This window comes from Natrix helvetica (assembly GCF_964273705.1).
Source record: "Natrix helvetica genome assembly, chromosome: Z".
NCBI classification, from domain to species: Eukaryota; Metazoa; Chordata; class Lepidosauria; order Squamata; family Natricidae; genus Natrix; species Natrix helvetica.
This window is the reverse complement of record NC_138554.1, coordinates 96634781-96658404: the sequence shown is the minus strand read 5'-3', so window position 1 is coordinate 96658404 and position 23624 is coordinate 96634781. Positions and strand designations below refer to the sequence as shown.

The following is a 23624-nucleotide window of genomic DNA, read 5'->3' as shown; positions in this document are numbered from 1 at the left end:
GAGTGGACCAACCATCCGAGCCTCTTCCATCGACTGACACTACGGTTTGGCCTCTCGGACCTAGACCTGTTCGCGATGGCAGACAACAAACAGGTACCCAGGTATTACTCGAGGTTCATGGACCCCATGGCAGAAGGAGTAGACGCTCTCAGATGCCAGTGGCCCCTTCTCCTCATTCAGAGGGTAATTCAAAAAATGCTGGACCCACTTAGGACATCCATTCCACAGATATTGGACTTCCTGCAGAGGGGGGTTGATCAGGGACTTACCCTTAACATGCTAAGTCAACAGGTGGCTGCTCTGGCCTCTGTTCTGGACGGCCTGGCATACGAACATCTGCCTTCTCACCCCTTGATCCGGAGATTTCTTCGTGGAGCGTCCAACCTGCATCCCCATGCCATTCATAGATATCCGACTTGGGACTTGCTTCGTGTCCTAGAGGGTTTGACCTCCACGCCCTTTGAACCTATGAGATCCACGTCTTTGAAACTGTTGTCCTTTAAAACCCTGTTTTTGGTGGCTGTAACCTCACCCAGATGTATTTCTGATTTGGCTGCTCTTTCAGTCAGGCATGTATTGTGCGTGTTCCATCCAGACCAAGTTGTCTTAAGACTGGACCCGACATTCATACCGACAGTCAATAGCTGTTTCCACCAAGGTCAGGAGTTGACCTTACCTGATTTCTGTCCGTCTCCCCATCACGAGAGGGAGCGCAAATGGCACACTCTTGACGTACGTCGTGCCCTCAAGATCTACACCAAGGCACCGCCTCGGAAGCTCTCTTCATCTCCTTTCGCCAGGCCTCCTTGGGTACCAAGGCTTCATCGTCTAGTCTGGGGCGCTGGATAAGAGCCTGTATTAAATGTCTTATGAACTTAATCCATACAGATTCCTGCAAACATTACAGCTGACTCTACACGCAGCGCTGCGACATCTGCGGCTTGGTCCACTCAAGCCACCTTGGAAGAAGTCTGCCAGGTGGCCACATGGGCGTCTCCCACAGTCTTCATACATCATTGGACAAGTACGCGTCGGCTGATGCGGCTTTTGGACGCAGGGTGCTACAACAAGTGCTTGTGCCCGAACGGACCTTTTTTTACAATTTCCCACCCTAGTGGACAGCCCAGTCTTTGGTATGTCCCAGTCTGGCTGCTGTCTCTACGATAACAGGAAATTGGGCATTGGTTCTTACCTGATACGCTCATTTTCTGGTAGAGTAGAGACAGCAGCCAGCCCCGTCCTGGTATGGGTCTCGCAAGGGAATTCCTTGTGCGGAGGAGAGAGATACAGTGATTATGGACTTTCACTTTTTGCTCACAATTCTCACTTGAGTCTACAGTTTTCTTTAATCTGAAAGTGGGGAGGAGCCACAAGGGCCCGATGACATCATAAGTGTAGACTCAGTCAGATTGGTTAATGGACGGAGCATACCCCGTCTGGCTGCTGTCCTACTCTACCAGAAGATGAATGTATCAGGTAAGAATCAACGCCCATTTCCTTCCTTCCGTTCTTTTTCCTTCCTTGCTCTGTTCCCTTCTTTTTTTCTTTTTGTTTCCTGCCCTTGGATGCTCAAATGCAAAAGGAGAAACATTTCTCGATGCCTCCTCATCTTGTGATCAAATGCCACTTTTGCTAGTAGTTTGTGGCCACTTATAGGACAAAGAACAAACCAGGCTCAGTTCATTCCATGCTTTCATTTTGTGGGGGCCTCCACAGACAACAGTACAGCAAAATGATGGCTCTGATAGTTGATCAGAGCTCCCCTATTTTTTATGTGCAACAGCTTTAACGTTTAAGAACAGAGGTAAGTTGGTTTCTTTTCTATTAACATGTAATCCTTAAAAGGGCTCTCCTGTAGGGACTCTGCCATGGTCTAATTCAGACTGGAAATATAGCAAAGGAAAATATTTTTCTCCACTTGCTTTGTCCTGTTTTCCCCACTATCTGTTTGCAACACACAAGGAGGGGATACTTTTCTAAAAACGCACAATTCAAGAATACCAATGTGCCATTTGTTAACTGAAAATGAGATATCTCAGGGTGGGGAAGGCCATGGGGGGGGGGGGCTAGTGATAGAACACGCCCTCAAGACCTCCCCGACCCACTAAAATGCCTCCTGTTTCTCCCTCCCTTCCTGCCACAAGAACTCACTTACCTTGCAAAAATCTGTCTCCTCTCTTTGTGTCTCTGCCTTTGAGCAAGGGAGAAGAGAGTTGACTTGGAAATGCTTTTGTGCTGAGAATGGACACACTTGGTATTCAGGCACCCATCCTCTTCTACAGGGAGTCAGGGTCCCAGAAACTTTCATTCTCAAGGTAAAAAGTGTTTGTCTCCTGCCCCGAAAAACTCCCTATTTTCCACTTAATTACTTAATGAGACCTCATTGTCCCATGGAGCATTCTTTCATGCAAATGGGGTGAGACAGAGAAAGAGCAAGAGAGCAATCCATGCAACATGTGTGTGTGTGTGTGTGTGTTAGAGAGAGAGAGAGAGAGAGAGAGAGAGAGAGAGAGAGAGAGAAATCCGTACTTCAGCCATGGCACCCAAACTGCTGGCAGTGGCACAGGTGGCAGGAACTACCTGAGCAGCAAGGCGATGGGGAGGGGAGCACGAAGCAAGGTGGTGGGGGTTGCGGAGCTTTCCCCCCACACCCTGCACCAGCTTACCTGAGTGCCCCACTAACCAGGCACTGAAGAAAGGCAGGCACATGCAAGCGAGCAGCGCACCAGAGCCACAGATGACATTGTTTGAACACAGAACAAAGCCTTCAACTGAGCAAGAAAGCACTGTGGGCCAGGTCCTTCACACCTGCTTCCAGCCCACCGGAGTTTGCTGTGCCGGGGCAGGAATGAGACCCTCCCTCGTGGAGCCAGCTTCCGCTTGATTGGGGAAGGTAACAATGAGGAGAAAAACAGTGAGGCTTTGTGCCAGCCAGCTGGCCAAGCAGGGAGCAGGTCAGGCGGGGCTGCTTGGCTGGCTGGTTGGGAAGGGGGCAATCATGGCTGCAAAGTGGCTGCCACTGCCATCAGTCCGTTGTATAGCTGTCCCAGCTCCTAGGCAAGATGATTTCCTGTCTGTCTATTGTGCCGTGGGTGAGACTTCATTCTCGGCAACTCCAGTGGCATCACTTACCACATCAGCGTGCCAATAATAGCAACTCTCCAGCGCTGATTCCGGTCCCCCCTCATGTGCGTCGCTTAGTCCAGTGGTAGCTCTCATTTGCCCTGGTGAAGGGCACTCTCTTCAAGGAGCCGGACCATCTCACTATCACAACGGATGCCAGCTTTTTCGGCAGGGGGGGGGCTCATTGCCACAACCAAATAGCTCAAGGCAGGTGGTCGGCGACAGAGTTGACACACAGCATCAACTGGCTAGAGCTGTAGGCGGCGAGACTGGCCCTCAGACATTTTTGAAGCCTTATCCAGGACCATCACGTGATGATTCTCACAGACAATGTAGCTACCAAGGCACACATAAACCTCCAGGGGTGGACCCGGTCCAGGTCCCTGATGGGGGAGGTAGAACCTCTGGGAAAGTGTGCAGAAAAACACCTGTGCTTGATTCAAGCAGAGCACATCTCTGGGGTAAACAACATCCAAGTGGATTGGTTGAGCAGCATCAATCACTCAGAGTGATGCCTGCATCTGTCAATCACCCAGAGTGACGCCTGCATCTGACTTGTTTCATCAGCTGTTACAGAGGTTCGGCCGGCCCCTGGTCAAGCTATTTGCCACCCCAGAGAACATGCACCTTCCCAGGTTCTTCACATGATTTCACTCCCCGCAAGCAGAAGGGGTCAATGCCCTGCATTGTCCCTGGCCGAAGGGACTTCTGTATGCCTTTCCTCCGCTTCCGCTTCTACCCAGAGTTATTTGGAAGATCCTGGTGGAGGATGCGGAGGTCCTTCTCATGGCTCTCTTCTGCCCAGGAGGACCTGGTTCGCTGACCTGGTGAGTCTGTCCGTCAACCTACCATGGCGGATTCCCCAACGGGAGATCTCTCTCAGCCAGGGGACTCTACAACATCCAGAGCCCCAGTGGCTGCAACTAGCCGTCTGGCACTTAAGAGGGACCTCTTGAGCAGGAGCAGACTCTCCACCAAGGTCATCCAGACCATTCAAGCATCCAGACAACCTGCCACAACCAGGATATACGACTCTATCTGGAGGTCCTTTGAAAAATGGTGCACAATGCACAAGGTGATGCCGACAGTGGCCACTGTTCCTCAGGTTTTGGACAATTTGCAGGACGGGCTGGACCAGGGCCTGGCGCCTAATACCCTCAGGTGTCAGATAGCTGCCTTGTCCACAATCCTCGAACCTGACAGTCACTCATCACTTGGCCGTCACCCCATCATCCGTAGTTTCCTGCGGGGTGCCACCAACCTGAGGCCTCCAGTCGTCCATTTGTACCCATCATGGGAGCTCGAAGTCATGTTACAGGCTCTGATAGGTCCACCGTTTGAGCCTCTTTGGTCCACCAGTCTGAAACATTTGGCATTTAAGACTGTCTTCTTAATTGCCATAACTTCTGCGCAACAGATCTGGGAGTTGGTAGCCCTGTCAGTTCGGGAGGACTTGTGTCTGATACATCCTGACGGGGTAATCCCCCGGCTGAATCCGGCTTTTATTCCCAAGATCAATTCCTGGTTTCACCGGGCCCAGGAGGTTATCCTTTCAGATTTCTGTCATCATCCCAGACATCCGAGTGAAAAGAGATGGCACATGCTCAATGTTCGTCTGGACGTTGTGTAGGTACATCAAGCACATGGCAGCATTCAGGCATTCTGATCACTATTTGTGTCTTTTCAATCTACATCCAAAGGCCGCAAAAGTATCTTCCTCTACCATTGGACGTTGGCTACGTGCCTGCATTGCCTCTGCTCACGTCCTGCAAGCCAGACCAGTGCCTCAGCATATTAACGCACATTCTACAAGGAGCGCTGCTACTACCGCGGCCCTTCAGGTAAGCCAATGGTCATTCCAATTGTGGTCATAAGTAAAGGACTGCTAATAGAGGAACAGTTATGTTGTTTTTTGCAATCTATAGTAATGCATTACCTTGAAAATTCATTAACTTTCGTAAAAGAAATTCTACTGTAATCTGGACATACTTGTAGAAATTGTGAAAAAGCTGTTATGTTTTTAGTACAAATTTTATAAGAAAAATAGTTTGAATTATGTTACTGCAGCATGCCTGACCTGTTTTTTAATTTTTTGATATAGCAATTGGAAAGTGGCAACAAAATGTAAAAGGAAAACTGCTTTTATTTTTCATTTGAACTGTACATACTTCAAATAATTACTTTAGTTCTCATATTATTATTATTATTTTTATTATTTTCTTGGATTTCTAGACCGCCCCCTCTCCCAAAAAGGGACTCGGGGCGGTGTACAGTCAATGCAGATAAAAATACAATCATAAAACAATTAAATACATTTGGATGGAGGAGATAGGCTGTACAAGAAATAAATATATTCTAAAACCCTAAAAACATCCCCAATTAAAAACCCAAACCCAATTAAAATAAATCCCCGGGAGGTAAAACTAAGAAAGTGCCAGGCCAGCTGATTGAAATAGGTGAGTCTTTAACTTTTGACGGAAGGAACGGAGGTCGGTGGTGGTTCGAATGTCGGGGGGGAGGTCATTCCAGAGGGTTGAGCCCATCACAGAGAAGGACCTACTCCTAGGTGTCCCCCGCTGACACTGCCTAGCGGACGGCACCAGGAGGAGTCCCTCCCTGTGTGAGCGAATAGGTCGCAGGGACGTGTGTGGTAGGATGCGATCCTGCAGATATCTAGGTCCTATGCCATGGAGCGCTTTAAAGATGGTGATCAATACCTTGAAATGCACCCGAAAGGCCACAGGTAGCCAGTGCAGCTCGCGCAGGAGCGGTGTTACGTGGGAGTAACGTGTACTCCCCATGATAACCCGCGCGGCTGCGTTCTGAACTAGCTGCAGTCTCCGGATGCGTCCCAAGGGAAGCCCCATGTAGAGGGCTTTGCAGTAGTCCAGGCGAGACGTCACCAGCGCATGAGTGACCGTGCGCAGGGCACTCCGGTCCAGTAGGGGGCGCAATTGGCGCACCAGGCGAACCTGGTGGAACGCCCCCCTTGCCACGGCTGCCACATGGTCCTCCAGTGACAGCTGGGCATCAAGGAGGACGCCCAAATTGCGCGCCCGCTCCACAGGGGACAGTTGTTCGCCCCCTATGGCCAGCGATGGTGTCAGCTGGCTGAACCGAGGTGCCGGTACCCATAGCCACTCGGTCTTGGAGGGGTTGAGTTTGAGTCTGTTGTCCCCCATCCAGACCCCGACGGCTTCCAAACACCGGGACATCACTTCGATAGCCTCGTTGGGGTGGTTTGGGGTTGAAATGTACAGCTGAGTGTCATCAGCGTACAGGTGGTACTCAACCCCAAAGCCACGGATGATCTCACCCAGTGGCTTCACATATGTGTTGAACAGGAGAGGCGAGAGGACCGACCCCTGCGGCACCCCACAAGTGAGTGGCCTCAGGGACGACCTCTGCCCCCCTGTCAACACACATTGCTTCCGGTCGGAGAGGTAGGAGCCGAACCGAATATGAGTTCTATACATTTCTGCTACTTACTGCATAGTTTTTAAACATTGAATTTTTGAGTGTCAAGTTCTATGTAGTCTAGGAATGACAGTTAGTCCCTCCTTTATAGAAAACAGTCCTCTATTTGAAAGATTGGAGACAGTTCTAAGTTTGAATACTGTTTAAACAGCTGTCCACACTAAGTCTGTTTCAAACAAAAAAGTTTTAAAGGAAGAACAAAAAGTTGCTTGAAACAGAAAGTCAATTTTAATATACAAACAGTAAATGTTCCTAGGCTTAAGAAGCCAATTATTTATCTGAAAATGTAGCTTAATTACTTTATAGTGTACCATTTATTTTTATTTTAAATTTTATTTCCCACATTTATTATTTATTTGTTATTTTTAGTACTTGAAATAACTTCTGAAGTTTACTATATTAGTATTTTCATGATATGATGTGATACATGTTTTTTTAATGATACACATTTTATTTTTTATTTTTTATTTTTTTTATTGAAAGTTTTATACAAACAAATTTTCCCCCTTTCCCCCCCCCCACCATATAATGTAAATCACATACAAATACTATGCCCCCTCCCCCCAACTTAAAAAAATTCTCATTCAAATATTATACCAAATACTGTACCCCCTCCTCCCATCTTAAGGTAAATTACTCATTCAGATGTTGTACCCCCTCACCTCCCAACAATCATAATATAAGTTTCTCTTAGAGTAGCAATAGCCCATTAATCCCATCTTCTAAGTTAATTAAACATATATAAATCATGATATAAATTTCTCTTAAAGTAACAATATTTCATTAATCCCATCTTCTAGCTTAATTATGCATATATATTACCCCACCCTCCACCCTAACCCTCCCCCACCTCCCAGTCAAACTCACCCCCCTGATTTCCGCTATACACCACTCTAACAATTCCAAGCTTCTCATGTATTATTTACTCTGATCATCTATCAGTCTAAACATTCTTACCTAAAGGCTACATAGTACTTCCTAGTCTGGTATTTATTCTGTATGTAATCAATCCATTTTACCCATTCCTGTGTATAATTCTCCTGCTTCTGACCTTTTAGGAAAGCTGAAATTTTTGCCATTTCGGCGAACCCCGCCACCTTCTGAATCCATTGATCAATAGTCGGTAAAAAATCTTTTTTCCAATGTTGCGCAATCAACAACCTAGCCGCTGTAACCATATACAAAACCAGTTTTGTTTCCCCTTTAGTAAAGTCCTTAGTTATACCCAGTAAAAACATTTGCGGAGTAAATTGTATTCTTTTCTTAAATACATTTTGCATAACCCACCATATTTTTATCAATGATGCACATTTTAGATTAAGTGAAAATTACAATAGATTCACTATTTTAATCTTGCCAACCATAGTATAATCACAACTAGCGCTGTATAAATAATACCCAGAAATATTGGCAATTTTGAACAATATTTAAAGCAAGAGATATTGATTCTGCTTCATTATGAATTGCCCTGGACAGTTTGGGCCTAATCCAAGCTGTCTGGTAATGAGGTTACTATTGATTTTTGTTTTTTCTTCTTCTGCGCTGTACTAAAATTGATATTAAAAGCTTAAGAGGAGACCTGTCCTTTACTAATCCCAGAACATACTTCTACATTACGATCAGTGTTGGGTTCCGGATCGCATGCGTCTTACTGTCCAGCGACGCCTCCGCGAGCCTCCACAATGCTCCAGCTGCTGGGCAGAGCATTGCACAGGCGCTGTACATGCTGTGCACGTGCGCGGAAGCGGCGAAGAATTTAAAGATAGGTTGGGCAAGTGGGCCCTCTGGAGCACCGGAACAGTACCCGGTGCTCCCGGCAGGCACCGGTGCACCCGTACCGGGGCATACCGCCTGCAACCCACCACTGATAAGTGTATTGTAAAAATAAAATGATTTTTCAGGAGAAAATGAATAGATGATTGCTATTATAAACCTGCATAAGGATATATTCATCACATTTTAGGGATGTGTTTGGGAGACAGACAGCTATTTTTAATCATTGAACACCTTTGGAATTTTAGCACGTATCATGAATTCTGTCATAAAATGACTGCCATGGAATTGGTTGTGGCTTTCACATTCACTGGATGACTGCCTTCAAAATGGCTGCTGTAATTGGTGTGAACAAAATAACTGTTTGCCAGGCTGCTCCAATAGTGCAATCAGTTTTATAGCATGCTCTCCATCATACTCGTTTATCTTTTCCCCTCCCTGAAAATATGGGCCTAAGCAAAGCTTTAGGCTTTAGCCATTCATAGTTATTTGGAAGTAAATCTGAAGTAATGTTTTGGTTTTCGGTATTTGAATTTTCTATTAAGATAAAAATATTTTTTATAACATTTAGCCGGGTAAGGCAGACAGTTTGCCATACTGTATCTGGCCATATTAATATCAGTGGGGATTATGATACATATCCTTATCACTATCTAATGTTGTTAATAACTAGTCTTGTGGAACTCTCTGTCTCAATAGTTTATGTTTCCTGGAGGCTTGTCCTTATTCTTCCCTTGCATATGTAATATGTAAGACAATTTTAACAGAAAAAGACAGGGACAATGAAGAAATGAATTGAAATGGAAAATAATCAGAATCAAAATTGGTTAGAATTAGGATTGGAATCACAAAGAATTCAATAGGATATTTCTTTTTTCTTTAAATTCTTCAAAACATTATTCAACCCAGACATAAAGAGGTTTGAGATGACTTAAATAAGACTCAAAAAAGAAACCAATAACCTTGAAAGCTTTTTATTTATTTTCAATTCTAATTTGTTGTTATTGATTGAACTTTGCTTTCATCCGTACAACTTTCAAGGTGACTTGCAGCAATAAAAAAATTTCACTGGCAGTTTTTATTTTTTTATATTTAAAGTTAAAATCAAGGCAAAATTAAAATGAATTTGTTACAATCAAATCTGTTCTACATAAGCCTGGTGACAGAAGGAATAATGTAGTTGAATTCAGGTCCTTTTTCTAAGGTAAATGAATTTGCATAACAAAAACTACATTATGAGTATGTTGAGACAAAAGAAAGTTAGTTTTGAACATTAGATGTAGCTACTAACATATCAGAACTTGAATGGCATACATTTTGATGCCAAATAAATGTACAGGAACTATTGTAAAAGAGATGAATATCTTTAAATGCCAATATTTTATGAATTTTTCAAAACTTGTTATTTTACATAAGAAGAATATATCTGTCAGATTCTTCTTTTACGTGGGATTTTGCAAGAGAAATAAAATATGTGGCATGTTTAAAATACCAGCGATACTGGTACTCAAGATAATTTTTTGAGTAAAACAATTCTACCAAAATTAATAGAAGATGGAAAAGATCAATTTTAAATAATTTGCTATAGCAGTTAAATAATTTAGGAAAGTCTTTGAACTATCGCAATACACCACCAATCATATTTTTTGATATAAATAATGGATTCATGTTGTAAATCACTGCAGAGAAATGTGCCATCATATAAAAATTGGCATTATAAAGAAAGTCTATCTTTGAATTATTAAAGTCCATTTCATGCTTGCACAGGAAACTTTCATAATGGCATGTCATACATGTGTTGCACAATTAATGTGGCAAGATTAATGCGCAGTTCTTTTTCTTAAGAAAAAACACAGTGGACTAAAGAGACTGGCTATTAACTTTTGGTCATTGTCTAGAAGTCTAAAAAACAATCATTTTAGGAGTAGGTTTCTGTTCAATGCCAAAAACTCAAAAGAGAATATGTTACGGGCAATTAATTTCTTTTATTTATTTATTTTCTGTGCTGCTTTCTAGCATTTTGTATCTTTATTATTGCAAATATTCTGATTATCTAATCTGTTTACATGGCTCATCATATTGTATGGATACCCTGTTCCTTCAATTAGTTAATTTCCCCAAATACATCCTTTGCTGACTTTATTTATGATTTTAAAAAATCTATTCTTGATTACTCAAGTGTTTTGATTGTACTAGCATCAAACATTCCAAATGGTTGGTTCCTGGTATTAAGGGGAAACTGAAATAATTAATTTGAAAACTTGGTTTTGGGGAAGAAAGTCCTCTTTTTTTCCATCCAAAATCCAGGTGAAAAGAGTATTTTTCTGTGCGCTGCATGGAGACACCAAGCATGGGTTAAATTCAGTCTATCTGCCCAAGGACTGAATTGATTTTCTTAGACACGCCTCCTGCTCCTCATTGAGATCCAGTTTAAAAACTCAGTCTAGCCCAGTGGGGACCGTTTTTGGAGAGCTCCTCAGTTCTTCAGCAAATAGACTGGGACTCTCCATATAATTAGCAAAGGTTTTTTTTTTTTGTCTAGTTATTTACCTTACTATTTTAGTTAGCTAGCTTCTTAGAAAAAGTTTCATGTTTTTTTCCCGTCAGAGAAGGCTGTCAGGGCTTGGAGCCTTCCTGCAATTCTTGCGGTGAAGGTTTCCACAGGGGGTTTGCCCAGTGGCTGCTGGCAAGCACTGGAGGAGCTAGGAGGCTTCCTTCTCCCTCAACTGTCAAAAGACTGTTCCTCGCGTACCGGAGGCCATATGGAGGGTCCGGCTGCACCCGACAGTCCGTTGATTGTCCCGACGTGTGCGATGGCCATTTTGGTTGCCATTTTTTTTGGCGTGTTTTCTTTCCGGGACCGGATCTTGCCGCTGCAGCCTTCTTCACTGCAGATAACCACAGGAGAGTGTTGGCTTTTGTTCAGGACGCTAGCAAGCCCTCCACCACCAAGACTAAGCAGCGGGCAGCTTCACAGTGTTTGGCCCATAGGTCATACTCCAAAGACAGTCATATCTACGGGTGCAGTGGGGTCAGTCGGTCTGTGCCATGTGCTCTTCTACTGCTATTACTAACGCCTCCTCACTGCCCTGTACCAGCACCTGCTCAATGACACTAGAGAGGCACATAGGTTCATCAACTATGGCAGATTGAGGTTTGGTGGAGGAGGGAGAGCAGACAGGGCCTCCCACAAAGCGGAGCAGGACGCTTCTTGCAAGGAGGCAAGAAGGGCACCAAGGGGAAAGATCCCCAGGGCATCAAGGAGGCTCAGGGTCTATCCAGGGAGGAGCAGAGGAGACAAAAGGCCTTGGACAAGGCTTTCGATAAAGCTCAAAGGCTGGCCATCTCCTCTGCTCAGCAGGCCCAACACCCTAGTACCTCTCAAGCCCAGGATGCCCACCCTAGTACCTCTCAAGCCCCTGTTGAGGTTTCTGAGTATCCTCCCCAACTTTCCTACCCAGGGACCCCATACCTTCCTTTAAGAGGGAGGAGTCGCTGGACCTATCTCCAGACGCTTGTGGAGCTCCCCTTTCCCAAGCTCCTCCATATGTGAGGATTTGGGGCCTTTCGATTGCTCCCTTCCGGAACAGGAGTGGCCTGCACCGTCGACACACGAACAGGGGTGCACAGGCAAGGGCCAGATCTAGGGAAGAGCAGGGCCCAGACTTATCCACAGAAATGTGCCAAGTCATTTCCCAGGAGATATCCGAGGGCATTGCTGAAGGCATTCAGCATAGAGAGCAATGTCCATGCAGGCCACCACAGGCTTGCTAGACTCAGGTCTCCGAGAACAGGGAGCAACCCCAAGGATCAAGGTCTCCTGGCACGTCCATAGCCACAGAGGAATCCGTTTGGGAGGAAGAGGCCTTGGGGGACCAGGATTTATCAGAGGATGAGGACCTCCTTCCTGACAAGCGTGCATTTGCAGGTCTATTCAAGCTCTCTCTTTTCAAATCCATCTTGCACTAGGCCAGGGCCTCTACCTGCCCAGGGAACTCAGGGGAATACTGGGTCCCAGGATCCCAGGGAAGTTCTCTTCCAAGAAAAGGCCCCTACTCAAGATCTGGTTCCTGTTCCTTAGATAATTATCTAATCTTTAGATAAGGACCTGATCAAGATGAAGGACAATCATAAGGTCCTGCCATCTACCCACAGGAGGCCCAAACAGAAAAGCTCCAACTTCTCCCAAAGGCAGCCCTTTTGGGCACTGGACCCTTCGGCCAGTGGGTCCTCCTATCAGAGATCCTACCCTCAATCAAATGATCATGCCCAGGATAGGCTGTCATTCAGGGATTGGGGTAGGCAGCAGCTGGCCAATCATCAGCCCTTGGGGGGGACAATAATTGACCCTACCGAAGGAATAAGTGACCACCATTGCATTCCTCCCATTGGTGGGCGTCTGCAGCTATACACTAGCCAATGGGAGCAGACGATCATGGACTCGTGGGTCCTCAACATGGTCAGGCAGGGACTGACTCTAGACTTCCTATCCCTTCCCCTGCAAATCTTTGTCCACTGCCCGGTCCCCAATTCCCCTCTCAAGAAGGGTCTCATGCAAGCAGAGATCCTACACCTGCTAGACACAAACACCATAAACATTCCTGTAGAGCAGGAAAGGATTCTACTCAATCCCATTTCTTGTCTCAAAGAGCTCGGGGGAGGGGGGGATGGAGGGCCATCTTAGATCTAAAAGACCTCAGTCTGCATCTGACCTACAAACACTTCAAGATGCAATCCTTCCAGATTATCCTGGGTTGCATCAGACAGGGAGATCTGTTGACATAGATAGACCTGAAAGAAGCGTATCTGCATGTCCCCATCTGCTGGTCACACAGGAGGTACCTGAGATTCCATTACGACAGCAAGCACTACTTGGCTCTTCCATTTGGTCTCTTCTCTGCATCCAGGACCTTCACAAAGCTTCTAGCTGCCATAGCAGCCCACTTTCGCATTCATCCAATCAGACTCCAATGTTATCTGGACAACATACTTATTCAGTCATCATCCACAGTCCAGGCTCACCAAGACATCCAAATCACCATTTGCACCTTACAATGCCATGGGTTCTCGGTGAACCGAGAAAAGAGCCACCTGGAGCCAACCACCAAGATCCTCCATCTCGTCACAGTCATTGACATGGAGAGTTGCAGAGTCTTCCTCTCACCAGACCACTTGCACAGCCTCAGGGCCCTGATACAACAAGCCTGAGCCTCAATATCGCTTCCCATAGTGACTCTTTTCCAACTGTTGAGAAAAATGATATTGTGCATCCAAGTGGTCCCCCAGGTGTGATTACATGCAAGGGAACTTCAGTGGTTCCTCTTACCCATCTAGCGGCGGTACACCAGTAACTCCGCAAGGAAAGTCAAACTTCCCCCCCGAAAGTCCTAAGGTCCCTCAGGTGGTGGCAGTCCCAAGCCATCACAAAAGGCTGTCTCTTCAGGGAACCTGACCACCTTGTCATTACATCAGGCACCAGCCTGTACAGCTGGGATGCCCATCTACAGGCACAAGTAACACAGGGTAGGTGGTCATTGGAGGAACTCGGCCACAACATCAACTGGCTGGAGTTGAGGGCTACCAGACTCGCCCTCCGCCACTTCAGGAGGGACATTGTGGGGCAACATGTCTTGATGCTCACAGACAACATTGTGACAAAAGCCCACATCAACCGCCAGGGCGGAACTCGTTCCAAGGCTCTCATGGCAGAGGCGGAGTCACTTGAGAGGTGGGCAGAACATCATCTGACGACAATAAGGTGGATCACATCTCAGAAGTAGACAACGTGACAGCAGATTCGTTGAGCCGGACAACCATAGACAACTCGGAGTGGCGTCTACATCCGACCATTTTCCGCCAGATGACATGGAGGTTCGGCCTTCCAGCAGTCAACCTCTTTGCCAGTCCAGATAACGCTCGGCTCTCAAGATTCTTCTCCCGCTACCACTCTCCGCAGGTGGAGGGGACCGACACCCTGCAATGCCACTGTTTCCTGGGCTTTCTTTACACCTTCCCACCCCTCCCCCTCATTCCTCAGGTTCTCCAAAAACTCCTGACAGAGGGGGTGGAACTACTGCTGGTGGCAACTCACTGGCCTAGGAGATCCTGGTACATGGACCTTGTCAGTATCTCTGTGAGCAAGCCTTGGAGAATATCTCAGGACCAGATCTCCCTCAGCCAGGAGGCCATCATTCATCCAGACTCCCAGTGGCTCCAGTTGGCTATCTGGCACTTGAGGGGGATCTCCTGAGGAAGAACAGCTTCCTTGGCAAGGTCATCCGAACCATCCAAGTGTGCAGGCACCCCTCGACTATTCGAATATATGATGCTACTTGGGCCACTTTCTCTTCCTGGTGCCAGATGGCTAACATCAAGGCCACCTCAGCGCCCATTCTGCGTCTTTTGGACTTCTTACACGAGGGTCTGAACAAGGGATTAGCTCCCAATACTCTTCTGCGTCCAGTCGCAGCCCTGTCCACCATCTTGTCAAGGGACTCCTCTAGTTCCCTTGCCCAGCATCCTCAGGTTCAGAGTTTTCTAAAGGGCGCCTCTAATCTCCATCTCCATGTCTTTCAGCGATACTCTATTTGGGATATTACCATTGTATTACAGCCCCGACTTCGGCTCCCTTCAAACCTTCAGCTAGCCTTCGACACCTGACATTAAAGACTGCCTTTCTCATCGCCATTACATTGGCAAGGAGAATATCGGAGCTTGCAGAACTGTCGGTCAGAGAAGATTTGTACCTCCTCCTCATTGATCGGGTCATCCTTCATTTAGAACCCACATTTCTTCCAAAAATCAACTCCTATTTTCATAGGGCGCAGGACGTAATCCTTCCAAATTTTTGCCCTCGTGTGCAGAGAAAGATCTTGGCACAAATTAGATGTCCGTCACGCAGTACGCAGCTGCATCAAATGAACAGCCTCCTTCCAGCGATCAGTGTCCTTCTTTGTATCATTTCAGCCAGAATCCATGAGCCGAAAGGTGTCTTCCTCTACCATTGCGTGTTAGTTGTGCATCTGTATCAACCTGACCTATGAGCATCGGGCAAGGACAGCTCCTGCTCATATAATGGCACATTCCACCAGGAGCACGGCAACCACAGCTGCCTGGGTAAAGTAAGTGTTCATCGAAGAAATATGCAGGACGGCGACGTGGTCATCCCCGACTCCCTTTATAAAGAACTATTGGCTTGATTCTTTGCTGCAGCCGAGGGTTCGTTTGGGAGAAGGGTATTGCAAAGGGTAGTTGCCAAGCCACAAACCCTGGACAGACCTTCTTCCCACCCCAGTTCATCATAGCTTGGGTATGTCCCATGCTTGGACTCTCCAAGCAGCACACAGGAGACTGACCGTTGGCTTACCTGAACGGTTGTTCTCTGGGCACTGCAGGGGAGTCTAACCCCACCCAGGGGTCTGCAACACAGTCCAGAGTTCAACAAGCTACTGGAAGTCCATTACACATCCTCTACAGGATCATACCTTCGTTTTTAAACTAGACCTCAATTAGGAGCAGGAAACATGTCTAAGAAAATCAACTCAGACAGATAGACTGAATTTAACCCATGCTTGGACTCTCCCACAGCGCCTAGAGAATGATTGTTCAAATAAGCCAACGGTCATTCTCCACTCAAGAACAGTCTTCTTAAATGGGATATTTTTCGAATGTGCAGAAAGTTATACCCGCACAGCTAGAACCCAGCTTTGGAATTCCAATTGTTGGTATCAAAAAATACATACACCTTGAGAGTTTTTTTGTGAAAGATATAATAACCTGCTTCTACTGACAGTTAAGCTAACTGATAGAATGAAAACAAATAGAAAATTAATTCCAATGGCATAACATTCAGAAAAAAAAACACTTTTATTTTGCTCCAGTAGCCTCAAAAATGAGACTGAAAAATATGTACATACAACATTTTAAAAGAAAAATGCAGACAGTTATTTTAAGTAGTTCAGTAGTTAAGTAATTCATTAGTTATTTTAGAAAATGTGGTTGTAATTTATTTTCAGATCTGAAGTTCAAAATATTAGTAGTAACTTTTTGATAACGATTATTACTACAGTGAATCTTTAGAGCTGATTCACAAAACTAGTTGTTAACTCTGATGGTTCAATAGGTCTATGTTAAAATTGATTACATATAGGATTCTTTCGATACTTACTTTTCTTGAATTCATTAAATGTTTTAAAACATTTCAAAAACTTTTATTTGTTTTTGTTGCTTCCTGAATTTTTTAATTGAATCTGTGGCAGTGATGTAAGTGGCATAACTCAATGTTTTACACAAGCAGATACACTAAAAAATAAATAAATGTAGATAATTAAAAATAAAACATTTTTGTTACAATATTGATTATGATAGAACATATGGATTTTCAATTTTTGGAACATGGAAATGAATATCTGAATGTTTTAAACAAAAAAGCACATCAACATTTTTTAGCTTTAAGATAAATGGGCAAAAAAGAATCTAATTATATAAAATTAGCTACTTACAAAGAATTTTAAAAAAATCAAACTCATCCTTTCCTCCTCTCCCTAATCTATGTAAATCTGTTTAAGGTGCAGGCATTTTTCAATGGCATATACTGTATCATTATATATACCAACGTTTAATATTTGGCATCTTTAGCTTTACAGATGCTAGAGATCTGTTGCCAATCAGGGCAGATGGGTGGTTTTAATGGGTTAATGTTGATTTTTATATTTACACTTCAGTATTGACAAACTCTAACTTTGTTTTTGCAGATGATTAATATGATAAAGATTCTGACAGAAAATGCAGATACTGTGTATGATAAAATAGTCCAGTGCCAAAAAGCAGGTAAGGATATTATTTTGCATTGCATGCAATTATTCTGCTACATATTTTATTTATTGTACTTTTGTTAAATTTATTAGCCACCCATCTCTCTGTGGGGCTACCCTGGGTGGCTTATATATTCTATTATGTTATATATTCTACTAAGCTGAAGAACTGTTCAGTGTAAAGAATTTGTATACACTGCAAAATGTATCATGACTTTTTCAACTATGAATTTGGTTCATATGAAAGAATGATTTGTATGGAATATTGTAGCAATACATTCATTTGTTAGATTCTTTAATGTTGAAACTTTTGGAACAACCCAGATTCATTCTTTTATATTAATCCTTTGACATTATGTAACATTTCTCAACCATATTTGCTGTCATATATGGTCATACAGATAGTCCTCAGATTACAACAGTTCATTTAGTGACTATTTGAATTTTCAACGGCATTGAAAAAAGTGACTTATGACCGTTTTCACATTTACAACATTTGCAGCATCGCCATGGTTACATGATCAAAATTTAGCCGCATGACAATTCACAGTTGTATTTATGATGGTTGCAGTGTCCTGGAGTCATGTGAAACTTCTGACAAGCAGAGTCAGTGAAGAAACCAGATTCACTTAATTGTGCTATTAACTTAGAAACTGCAGTGATTCACTTAACAACTGTGACAAAAAAGGTTGTACAATGTGGCAAAACTCAATTAACAACTATCTCACTTAGCAACAGAAATGTTGGATTCAATTGTAATTGCAAGTGAAGGACTACCTGTAGTTTATCTTTAAGTTATTGTCTTATTACTGCTATTGATAAATTTATAGAAAAGAAAGGGATATTGTTTTCTTTGAAATATTGATTTGTGATACACAATTAAGAAATCGCATCAGTAAGATATAGATAATAGTCATTAATGTGTAAGAAACAAAGATGAACAGTTCATTCAGGAAAAAAGCAATTGGCAGTATGACTTTTGAAGTTTGTTAGATTTCATTTTAACCATTTGCTTTTGTTTTTCCTTTTTTTCTTATAAGAAATAAAATAAATTAATTTTAAGAAGATGAAAACATTTTAGGGCCTAGCTTAATATGCAACCCAGATTTACAGTAAGTCACTCTGTACAATTACACAAACTCGGGGAGAGGGGAAACAACAATTGTGTAAACTATCAATGCATTTTGCTGTTTGTGTTGTTGTAGGATTTTCTGCTATAGAACTAATGCTAATATATGAATAACCTTTTATTGTATGAGAAAGACAGTAGATGATACTCTGAAATAGTTATTGGATAAACACTTCTAATATACACATCATATTTCTTTAAGAAAGTATCTCTTTACTCTTTGGCTATTTTTGTATACGGAACATTACAGTGAGTAACAGCATAAATTACCAGTTTTGTAGCAGAATTCCACTAATAAGAAACAATAATTAAAATGGCAATTGTTTTTCAATGTTCATAATCAGGAAAATGCCTTTTCTTTGGATCATTGGTTAAATTTTGTTGTATGGACATGTTTTCTATGTTCCTTCATTGTGTCCCTTCAATGAAAAAAATTTTTTTTTCAAACTTTTTCTGGCATGGCTGAGAACATGTATGTAATTATACAAAATTACAGAAAAATTGAGTCATATATAAAGACATTAGGTCTTTGCCAGCTACATTATGAAAAGGCATTTTTAATAGTGCATAGTAAAAAATTCACAAATTTGTAATACTCATGTTTCCTCTTTAAGCACATATGTTCTGACTCATCTGTTTCAAGTTATGTAAATAACTTTGGGATTTGTTTAAACATTCATACTGCATTCTTAATGATGGTTTATTCTATTTGGCATCTGAAGCCAAAATATTGTATCTAAATTAGACTTTAATACTAAATTTTGTTTGGAAGGGAACTTCAAATCAGATTATTAATTTATAGTCTTCATTTACACTTGTTCTAACTATAATAACATTTTTCTTTTGTGAAAACAGCAAGAAAGCAAACTTGTTCTCTTCATATGTAATATGTGTAAATTTTGCTCTTTGCCATTAATTGCTTCAGGTTGGTGTGTTTGAGCCATTGAACCAAGTAGTAAAAACATACTGGAATCTTAAATATTTCTACATATTGTTTATTATGCCAGAAATCCTTCCCATTTTAAATAAATGGTTAGTTTTACATAATAATTATGCCTTGGAGTTATGATAAAAGCACATTAAAATAATTAATGAATTGATTTTAGAAGTATCATGAAATCCTCTAGAAAGAAACTTTGTAGTTATTTATCTCACTTTGCATATTTTGCCACAGTAAATGCAAGGGGAACTCAGAGAGTTGTAAATCTCCTTGTAGTATAATAGCTGTGCCAAAGATGCCCTTAAGAACCATTGAGTACTTCTTTGTAAAGGTAATTACAGATATGCTACATTGAAGTGAATCATCATATTTCATTAGCGAACAATTAGCCAAACAACTTACTTTTGAGTGATTAATTGATTGATTGGTTCTGAACTATGTCTTGGAAATCAATTATCAAAGCAGTTAAACAATAATAAAATAATACAATACAGAATAAATCCTACAGTAAAATAAATATAACTAAATATGTAACTATCTAGATAAAATAGAAGAAATATAGAAACTTGGCACAGCAAACTATATAGAAGTGTTCCACAAATAGGATGTCACAAATAAAAAAGTTAATAACATGAAGCTTGATACTCTTTCAGCAACTATTATTAAAAGTAAACATGTTTTTCAATTGTACCAGATTTTATAAGATTTAAATTTAGTTGATAAAATATAAATTGCTTTGTTATTTTCACTTTCTCTTGTGCAGATAGTCCTTGACTTACAACAGTTCATTTAGTGACTGTTCAAAGTTACAATATCACTGAAAAAAGTAACTTACGACCATTGTAGCATCCCCGTAATCAAAATTCAAATGTTGGCAACTGTGTCATATTTATGACTTGCAGTGTCCCGGGATCATGTGATAACCTTTTGTGATCTTCTGATAAGGAAAATCAATGGGTTAACCAGATTCACCTAACAACTGTGTTATTAACTTAACTGCAGTGATTCACTTAACCACTATGGCAAGAAAGATCATGGTGCAAAACTCACTTAATAAATGTCTTGTTTAGCGACATAAATGTTGGGCTCTGTTGTGGTCGCATGTCGAGATGTATTTATTTCTTAACAGGCTACATTTTAGCATGCATAATTACACACATATAATTTTACTAGTTCTTTAAGAATTCTGTAATACCAAATTTAATTTAACCCAAACATTTAACTGTGCAACAGTATATTTAATCTAATACACAGATTATAACTCTGTATTGTATAGTAATAATTTCTGTGTTTTTGCTATCATTCGACACATATACGTCTGTGAAAAAGAGGCAAATGAATGCTATTTTCATTTTCCATATTTGAAGGCTGAATTACACTTATCAATCGCCGCTGAGCTTACTTTTGTTATCACTCAAAACCTCCATTCAGTAGCTGCAGCTAAATGACAACAGTTTTTTGTAAAGGCTCTGGTTAACTGTTTGCTGGACAAAAGGCTGGCCAAACTTTCTGTGCATGTAGTAAAGATTGTCCCCAGACATACCTGTGACCTGCATGAGTGTGCCCATCTGCCTATTTCTGAATGTACATGAAATCGCATAACAATGAATAGTTTCTATAGAAAACACATTTTATTGTGTATTAAAAGTTATATTTCATTTGGCGGTATTACTATTTTTTAATATAATATATGTTTTTAAATGCTTTATTTAGATAAAAAAAAGATTGCTAATAAAAAAAGATTGCTAAGGCTAATATAGTATGATTCTATGCTGGTTAAGACATGATTTTCATTAATAAACTGCTCTATGGTAGTATTGTAAAAGATGGAGACTTATTTAGTTTTTCCCTCTTGATGCTCCCAACTTACAAAATCCAAATATATATGAGCTCTGTACATAGCCTGGTGCTGAAATGGAAAGCATATTTACTATCATTTTGCTTTGCACAAGCAAATTTTTTAAAGATTTGTGTCAATTGTTTTCTTTAGTAATATAAGCAACATTAATTGGCATTTCAAAATATAGCATAATAAAATCAAATCACGTTTTACTTTTTTATCATAGAAAAATGGAGAAGGGGGCAAGTGGGATGTATTATTATTCTGTATTACTTTGTTATTGCTACCATATACTCAATACGTTGAGAATTCTGTCTTCCATCAACATAGCGTAGATAAATAAAACATTCTTAGCTGAAACTCAGTTACTTTTTTCAGTATGTATTAAGCAATCCATCTTCTTTGTTCTTAGAAGGGCAACTCAGGCAGAGAATTCTGTGTATTTTTTCTGCAGGTGAAGAGACTACTGTATGATTTCAGACACAAATTCAATATTTCAAGCTGACTTCTAGTTCTTGAGACTCCAAGTATAGTTCTTTATCACACTGGGCAGCTAGAACTAGATCCACATACTGGGCTAAATTTGGCTAAGAATTTAACAGGGGCTGAGGTCTCTAGTTAAGTGATATGGGGTCTTGTGGCTACTACCAATATAGAGCCACTAATTTCAATGCAAAGACGCAATGCCTTAAATGCAATTAAAGATAAAATATTATCATTTTATTTTAAAAGCAGTCTTGTCAGAGAGCCTCCTGGAGAGAACTGTATACACCGTCTCCTCATTTAGTGACTATAATGCCTTCCGGGGACTTTGATGTTAAGCAAAATGATTGCTAAGCAAACATATGACAGAGGGAGACATTATGAAGTCACTAGTTGCTGCTGGGCATATTGGTTAAACAAACCATCTCTTCCAGAGCTGCTTTCCTCTGCAGTGGAATGCTGCCCTAAAAAGTGCTAACTGAAAACTCACAAGCTGAGGTCTGCGATCTTAATTGATTAGAACCCTCCTACTGACTAATCTTGCTGTCTGAAACTGATCAGAACTGTCCAATACTTTTCTTCTCAAGCCAAGACTTTTTGTTGTAAATACTGCAATGTTCCAAAAATGATTTTGCAAATGGTCACTGATTGAGGTAGTAGTCAACCAAGGACTAACTGAATATGAATTCTTTTGCGGTGTTTCTAGTTTCTGAACTAAGAAAACATGCTGAGATCCCTTTATATATAACATTAAAAAGAAATTATTTTAGTATATTTAGAATAATAGCATAATTTGATTTTATTCCTGTTTTTAATGTATTTTCTAATTTTGATAAGCCATCGATTGATAGGAAATTAATAAGTGTGTTTCCTTTTTAGCACAAAAAAATCTTATAGTAAAAGCATTGAAAGTTGAATAAGAAGGTTTAAATATGTCTTATTCCCCAGCAATGGAGTTCCATGAGAACTTACAAAATATAGGAGCAAAGGAAGGATTGAAAGAGAGAAAACTACAAAAAGCAGTGGAGAGTTTTACCTGGAATATTACCATTTTAAAGGTAACATTTGTTTATTGAAGTTTTTTTCTATCATAAATTATTCCCTTTAACTTGTTACTAAAATAAAAGAATAACATGTCAAATATTCTACCGAGATAATTTGGTGCTTCAAAAGAACAATTGATGCAGAAATTGACAGAATATTACTATTATGTAAATAACAGTAGGTGTGGTCTGTGTAGTAGCATCAATTGAATATTTTTTGGATATTTGAGCTGACTTTTGAAAATATTTTGAGGAAGAAAAGGATTGAGATAAAGGAAATGATGACTTGAGCATAAATTAACGTAATGGGAAAGTATCTGCCTATTTAAGTGATATATTCCTGCAAGGAGGGATAAGCAGCAATTCTCCTCAGTCATGCATTTCTGAAAGGTGGCTATCTCGGCCGAAACCCATCTTGGGTTGTGAAAGAAAATAGGAAGAGGAAGGAGTATTGTGCATCTTTGCTGCCTTGTGTTACTTATAAAGTAATAAATATGGGATTAAAAAGAAAATAAATAAATAAAAATACAAAGTGATTTCAATAGGGAGCCCTTTATAATGAAATCTTCCATTTAGAAGCCGGGAAGGATGAAGACTAACTTTTCTGAGAAGTGATAAGATACTGCAAAGCTATCTTATAATTTAAAAAGAAGTAACAGCTGCTGCTATAACAGTTAAGAGAGAAATTAAGTACTTTTTCAATCTTTAGCAAAATTCTTCAATAGATTTTAATGATTTAACCACAGAAGTTAAAGTATTAACAGATTTTCTTATTTAGTGGTGGAATATGCTTGCTTCATGCTTCTCTCTGCTTAACTACGGGACTTTTTTCCTTGTAAGATCTGGCTGAATATAAAATCATACTGTAAAGTGAGCTTTTTTTAAATAAAAATTGAAACATACGATTATAATGCAAAATTGTTCCCATTTGTCATCTGGAGTGACTTTGATTCACTCAAAGGGAAAGAAGTGTGACAAAATTAGTGCAGCTGCTTCTCTGTAT

At 41.3% G+C, this 23624-nt stretch overlaps 1 protein-coding gene across 6 annotated transcripts in view; it reads left to right on the top strand.

The window, feature by feature from the left end:
- Window positions 1-23624, top strand: part of PLCL2 (phospholipase C like 2) — a 147269-nt gene that overhangs the window by 118595 nt on the left and 5050 nt on the right. For 5 of the 6 annotated variants that reach the window (XM_081969831.1, XM_081969829.1, XM_081969828.1 and 2 more), the window contains 2 exons: window positions 17127-17202; window positions 22527-22636. In XM_081969831.1, coding sequence (XP_081825957.1) covers window positions 17127-17202; window positions 22527-22636 — 186 coding nt within the window. The remainder of the gene's footprint in view (window positions 1-17126; window positions 17203-22526; window positions 22637-23624) is intronic. The other variant, XM_081969830.1, reaches the window with a different exon arrangement.